We start from the raw sequence: 1,094 nt of genomic DNA on the forward strand, positions 1-1,094 counted from the left end.
CAAGCTGATCGACCAGAAGAAGGACAAGCGCCTGGCCTACCTGCTGCAGCAGACGGACGAGTACGTGGCCAACCTGACCGAGCTGGTGAGGCAGCACAAGGCGGCCCAGGTGGCCAAGGAGAAGAAGAAGAAGAAGAAGAAGAAGGTGGGAGGAAGGAGAAGCCCCGGGAAAGGCACCGGGGGGGCTCCCGGAGGGAGCGCCGGGGCCACCGCCCGGCCTGACCCTGCTCTTGCTTCTCCTTCTCCCCCTGCTCTTCCTGCTTCTCCTCTTTCTTTCCTTTCTCTTCCTTTGTTTTTTTCCTCCTCTTCGTCTTCCTCCTCTCTCTTCCTCTTACCTCTTCCTGCTCTCCTTCCTCTTCCTCTTCCTCCTCTTCCTTTCTCTTCCTTTCGCTTTTTCCCTTTTTTTCTTCCTTTCTTTTTTTTTCTTCCTCTTCCTCCTCCCTCTTCCTCCTCCCTCTTCCCACTCTCCTTCCTCTTCCTTTTTCTCCTCTTTTTCCTCTTCCTTCCTCTTCTTTTCTCTTTCTCCCACTTTTATCCTTTCTCTTCCTTTCCTTTTTTCCCTTCTCTTCCCTTCTCTTCCCGTTCTTCTTTCTCTTCCTCTTCTTCCTTTCCTTTCACTTTTTTCCTCTTTCTCTTCCTTTTTTTTCCCTCCTCTTCCTCTCCCTCTCCCTCTCCCTCTCTTTCCCTGTCCCTGTGCCCGTCTGTCCCGCAGAAGGCGGAGAACGCCGAGGGTCAGGCTCCGGCCATCGGCCCCGACGGGGAGGTGAGTCCGGGCTCGTCCCAGGAAGGGAATTCCCAATCCCTGCTCTCTCCCCCGGGTTCCGGGACCGGCAATTCCCGGTTTTTCCCGGTTTTTTGCAGCCTCTGGACGAGACAAGCCAGATGAGCGACCTGCCCGTGAAGGTGATCCACGTGGAGAGCGGGAAGATCCTCACCGGGACCGACGCGCCCAAGGCCGGGCAGCTCGAGGCCTGGTTGGAGATGAACCCGGGGTATGGGAATTATGGGAATAATGGGAATGGGGATGGGAATGGGGGCAGCTCGAGGCCTGGCTGGAGATGAACCCAGGGTCAGGGAATAGTGGGAATAATGGG

The 1,094-nt window shown here is 56.1% G+C and overlaps 1 protein-coding gene across 1 annotated transcript in view; it reads left to right on the forward strand.

Moving 5' to 3' along the window:
* Positions 1–1,094, forward strand: part of LOC115307494 (transcription activator BRG1-like) — a gene marked incomplete at both ends in the record, with an annotated part of 21,352 nt that overhangs the window by 12,205 nt on the left and 8,053 nt on the right. Inside the window, 3 exons of the mRNA XM_029959972.1 lie at positions 5–145; positions 713–763; positions 862–992. Coding sequence (XP_029815832.1) covers positions 5–145; positions 713–763; positions 862–992 — 323 coding nt within the window. The remainder of the gene's footprint in view (positions 1–4; positions 146–712; positions 764–861; positions 993–1,094) is intronic.

This window comes from Manacus vitellinus, unplaced genomic scaffold, assembly GCF_001715985.3.
Source record: "Manacus vitellinus isolate BGI_N305 unplaced genomic scaffold, ASM171598v3 scaffold_248_pilon, whole genome shotgun sequence".
Taxonomy (NCBI): Eukaryota; Metazoa; Chordata; class Aves; order Passeriformes; family Pipridae; genus Manacus; species Manacus vitellinus.